The sequence below is a fragment of the Cyprinodon variegatus genome, unplaced genomic scaffold, assembly GCF_000732505.1.
Source record: "Cyprinodon variegatus isolate N-32 unplaced genomic scaffold, C_variegatus-1.0 Scaffold534, whole genome shotgun sequence".
Taxonomy (NCBI): domain Eukaryota; kingdom Metazoa; phylum Chordata; class Actinopteri; order Cyprinodontiformes; family Cyprinodontidae; genus Cyprinodon; species Cyprinodon variegatus.
Genome location: NW_015150987.1, coordinates 391,951 through 396,834, shown reverse-complemented (window position 1 = coordinate 396,834; position 4,884 = coordinate 391,951). Strand labels below are relative to the sequence as shown.

At 35.7% G+C, this 4,884-nt stretch overlaps 1 protein-coding gene across 1 annotated transcript in view; it reads right to left on the bottom strand.

Annotated features, from left to right (window-relative positions):
* The window catches only part of LOC107095276 (immunoglobulin superfamily DCC subclass member 3-like), a 21,821-nt gene extending 18,331 nt beyond the window's left edge, over positions 1 to 3,490 (bottom strand). The window contains exon 1 of the mRNA XM_015391294.1: positions 3,252 to 3,490. Coding sequence (XP_015246780.1) covers positions 3,252 to 3,303 — 52 coding nt within the window. The 5' untranslated portion in view covers positions 3,304 to 3,490. The remainder of the gene's footprint in view (positions 1 to 3,251) is intronic.
* Between the last annotated feature and the right edge of the window lie 1,394 nt (positions 3,491 to 4,884).

Genomic DNA, 4,884 nt, shown 5'->3' with positions numbered 1-4,884 from the left:
CAGGAACCTCCCCCAACATCCACAGCATGAAAGACAACAACAGACCCTCCAGACACAACAGCCAACCCCCCCCAAACAAACACTCTAAAGGCAGCAGCTGTTGGACCCCCCAGACCCCCCCAGAATCCCCACCAGAACCCCCTAGACCTTCAGCTGCTCCTCAGACTTTTGTTTCTCCAAACAAATGTTCATCATTCATCAGATTGAAGTTCATGGTCAGGAAGCCTGATCCCAGATCAGAGACGGAACCCGGAGCCAAAGCAGAACCGAATGGCTCCAGAACCTTCCAGCTTCAGGTTATGTTGCTGGTTTTAGGTTCTGGTTCTGAAAGGACCTGATTCAGAGGAAAGAAAAAGCTCCAGAACACGTTCTGCTGATGAACCGGTTGGACTTTGGGTCACAGCAACGTCTAATGATTCAGAACCCATGGTTCTGCTTCCTTTCAGTACTTCTGATCATAGTGGATCATTATGGACCAGAACCGTCCAACTGTCCTTTTTTTGGGGGGGGGGAATAAAGTGTGAAAGCAGAAGTTCTGGTAAGATTGAGCCCAGAAGGGTTTGGACCTGAACCACCTTCAGCCTCGCGCTGGAATCAGCAGATCAATCCTCCGCTGCTCAGTTTCATCTGATGTTGGTCAGAACCTGATAAACATCTGAAGGTTCTGGTCCAAAGAGCTGAGAGGAAAGATGGGTGAGCAGAACCTCAGGTCCCCCCCCCCATCGACAGTCAGGGTTCAGGGGTGATGATCCCCCCTCCCACCCTTCGTCTCTGAACATGAACTTCACTCCCCCACAATAAATCCTTCAGGACCGAAACCCTGGGAACCAGACAGAGACCCGCCCCCCCCCACCCCAAAAATGGAGGACAGATGTCACCCAGACTGTCTGTCTGCTCCCAAAGCGTGTCACTTCCTGTTCACCTGCAGGAAAACACCTGAGCGTCTCAGGTTGGACCTACAGAGCTTTTCACACCTCAGTCACTCTTTCACCGCATTTATTCACACGTTCACTGATGGAGCCGCGCCGCGCCGCGCCGCGCCGCCAACAGCCAGCAAGTTAGAGCTAATCTGGGTCGGTTCCACCACACTGGAAAAAATAACTCATTTTTTATCAAAATAAGTGCATTTCTTCTTGGATATGATTTGCCAATGAAATAAGAAAATTTACACTTAAAACACTGTGGCATTGTCTTATTTCAAGTGCATATTATCTAATTATCTTATTTTAAGAGTAAAAAAACTAATTCCATTGCCAAACTGTCTTATTTACCTACTCAAAATAAGGGTAAATACACTTAATTTAAGATAGTTTTAACTTATTTCTAGTTTATTTTTTCCAGTGTGCAGAAGTCCACTGCAAAAACGATCTAGAAATAAGTAAAAATTTCCTTCATTAAGTGAATTTACCTTTAATTTGAGTCGGTAAATGAGACAGTTTGCCAATGGAATTAGTTTTTTTACTCTTAAAATAAGATAATTAGATAATATGCACTTGAAATAAGACAATGCCATGGGGGTTTTCTTATTTTAAGTGTAAATTTTCTTATTTCATTGGCAGAATGTCTCTTTTACCTCCTTAATTCAACAACAAATGCATTTATTTTAAGAAAAAAATGACTTATCTAGATTTAGATTTTTTGCAGTGTCCACATTATAATTAAATGAAATGATGAAAATTCAAACCAAAAAAGGTAAATAAAGACATTCTGGTTCTGATAAAACCCCATTTGTTAGAAAAGCCGAATGTTTCAGTAAATATGAACCTTTAAGCAGATTTTAAACATGGTTTCATTCAATCCATATTTGTTTTATTTCTTCTTTTAGTCATTGGCATGTAATATCTTAATTAAAAAACAAACTACAAAAACCACATACAGAAAAAAAAAACATCCATCAGGAATAATAATCTAAATAATGAATTAACGGCCTGCTTCATAGAGCATCTAAAATCAATAATAGAAACAAAATTACAAGGAAACCCCACTAAACTGATTTCTACACTGCAAAAAATCTAAATCTAGATAAGTCATTTTTTCTTAAAATAAGTGCATCTGTTCTTGAATTGAGGAGGTAAAAGAGACATTTTGCCAACTGAACAAGACAATTAACACTTAAAATATGAAAACACAATTGCATTGTCTTATTTCAAGTGCATATTATCTAATTATCTTATTTTAAGAGTAAAAATAGTCATTCCATTGGCAAACTATCTCATTAACCTGCTCAAATTAAGGGTTAATACACTTAATTCAAGAAATTTTTACTTATTTTTAGATCGTTTTTGCAGTGTACTGCAGCAAGATAATATTACTTAACAAGATTTCTTGCTTTAAGATGTTTAAATCTAGAAACGAGCAGGTTTCACATTTATATTCGATATTATACTTTTAACAAAGTAATTTATTTGACTATTCTCAGTATAAGTTTTTAATTTTATCTTGTAAAGAACCAAATAATTTCCAGTTGAATGATGGATTTAAATCACTTTTCTATAACATTCTGAGTTACTGAATATGACTGCAAATGATGAAGATGGATGTAAAAGATAATGGAGGGAAGATCTAAACCAGATGAGGAAATAAAAAAGGAATCAGAACCTGATGTTCCATATTTTCGCTGTTAGAACCCCAAACTGCGAAAATTGATTTAAAAAGAACAAAAATGTCTTAAAATGAGTTTACTTGGCCTTAATTTAAGGTCAATAACAAAAATTCCCAAATGGAATGAGTAGTTCTAACCTTGAAATAAAATTATTTGATATAATGCAGTTAAATCTGATTTTTTTTTTTACTTTAAACATAATCTATCAACTGTCTAAACCTTTAGGAAATACTTATTTCAAAAAGATTGAACACACTGGAAAAACGATCTAGAAATAAGTAAAAACTTCTTAAATTAAGTGTATTTACCCTTAATTTGAGCAGGTAAATGAATGGAATTAATATTTTTACTCTTAAAATAAGATAATTAGATAATATGCACTTGAAATAAGACAATGCAATTGTGTTTTCTTATTTTAAGTGTAAATTGTCTTTTTCTATTGGCAAAGTGTATCTTTTACCTCCTCAATCCAAAAACAAATGCACTTATTTTAAGAAAAAGTGACTTATCTAGGTTTTGATTTTTTCCAGTGCAAGTATCTTTCATTTTTTGCAGTGCGTTTAACTGTCAGGTCCTTTAAACGTCCAGAATTAAACCTGCTGGTGTCGGATTGCTTCATGTTCATCAGCAGAATAACTTAGAGTCTGACCTGAGCAGCAGAGTCCCTGCAGCAGCAGCATCAGCAGCATCAGCATCTCCATCAGGGTCCAGATTTAATCCCAAAGATCCAGAACATCCAGAGTCCCAATCAGGCTGCCTCTGTCGCTCCCAGAGTTTCCTTCACTTCTGCTTCACCTTCTCTTTGACTTTTCCGTCTTTCTGCTCCACCTTCGGAGCCTCGGAGCGGCAGAAACTCCACAGATGCTGCACAGACTGAAGTCTCACTCCACACTGAATCAGAACCCTACGGGCCATATGGGTGGGGTGTCTGCAAGGGGGAGGGGCCAGGAGGTGACTTTGACCCTGAGGGGGGGAGGTGGGGTCAGAGGTCAGAGCGGAGCTGCTGGGTTAGAACGAGCTGATGGGGGAGGAAGAGGGAGAGGAGGAGAGAAAAGAAGGATTCTCTAATTTTTGAATATTTAATTTCCTGTTTTTTAAGGTTTATAACTAAATGTAGAATCAGACCAGGAGGAGGAGATGATGAAGGGATGCAGAATTCACACCTTCCTCTGAGACGGTGACGTCAGATTTGCTTTTATCCTTTTAGTTTTGCATGAAAAATACACTTTAAACTACCTCAACGGCCATGTACAAAAAAACAACTTAAGATGAGGTCGACATATGCTTAAAAAAACACCAAAAAAACAAGTAATTAAATTATTTTTTTGGCACATGACTTAAGGGATACACGCTCGTTAAGATAGTTTCAAGTCTGTTTTTCGTATAAAACTAAAGGGATAAACTGAATGGATAAACAGGTATTGACTATAGTTATACTCATCTGACAAACTGGAAAAACATTTCTTTAACTTTTCTTTAAATAAGGCAAGGCAAGGCAAGGCAAATTTATTTATATAGCACAATTCATTACAAAGACAATACAAAGTGCTTTAGATGATTAAACCCTCTAAAGGGTTAACCAAATGAAAATTCCAGAAAGCTCAACCTGTTCTATTTATCATCATTTATTTATGTACCTTATTTAAAGACATTTATCAATAATTATGCATCATAATGGTTTATTGTAACGTGTTTTTATTAATAATTGATCATTATTTATTTTTCATAATCCTATCATCATTGCACTATGTATCTTGTTTTTTTGTTTTTTTTTATCGTACATCATTTATTTATCATAATTTGTTTTATCATTCATCATCCTATTTATTATTTTTTTCTAATTTATTGATTGATAAAATGCATCCTTCATCTCTTGTTCATTTAATTTAGATTTTTGACATTTATTTATTACAATTTATGTATAACAATTTATTATTACTTTTAATGTAATTTATTTAAATAATTTTACTTATTTAAGAAATAATCTTATCTTAACTTACCATTAATTTATCATTATCTATAAATCATATATTTTATTACAGCCTTTAAAATCAATTACAATCTTTTATATACAGTCCGTTCATTTTTATCATGTATTTATTTTTATAGAAAATAGAGAATTTTGAATAGAATTCAACTTTATTGTCATTACACTGTCACAAGTACAGAGCAACAAAATTCACTCTGCATTTAACCCCCATTTAGGGAAGCAGTGGGCTGCCATTGTGCGGCGCCCAGAGAGCAGAGGGGGGTTAAGGGTTTTTGCTCAGGGACCCTGAGTG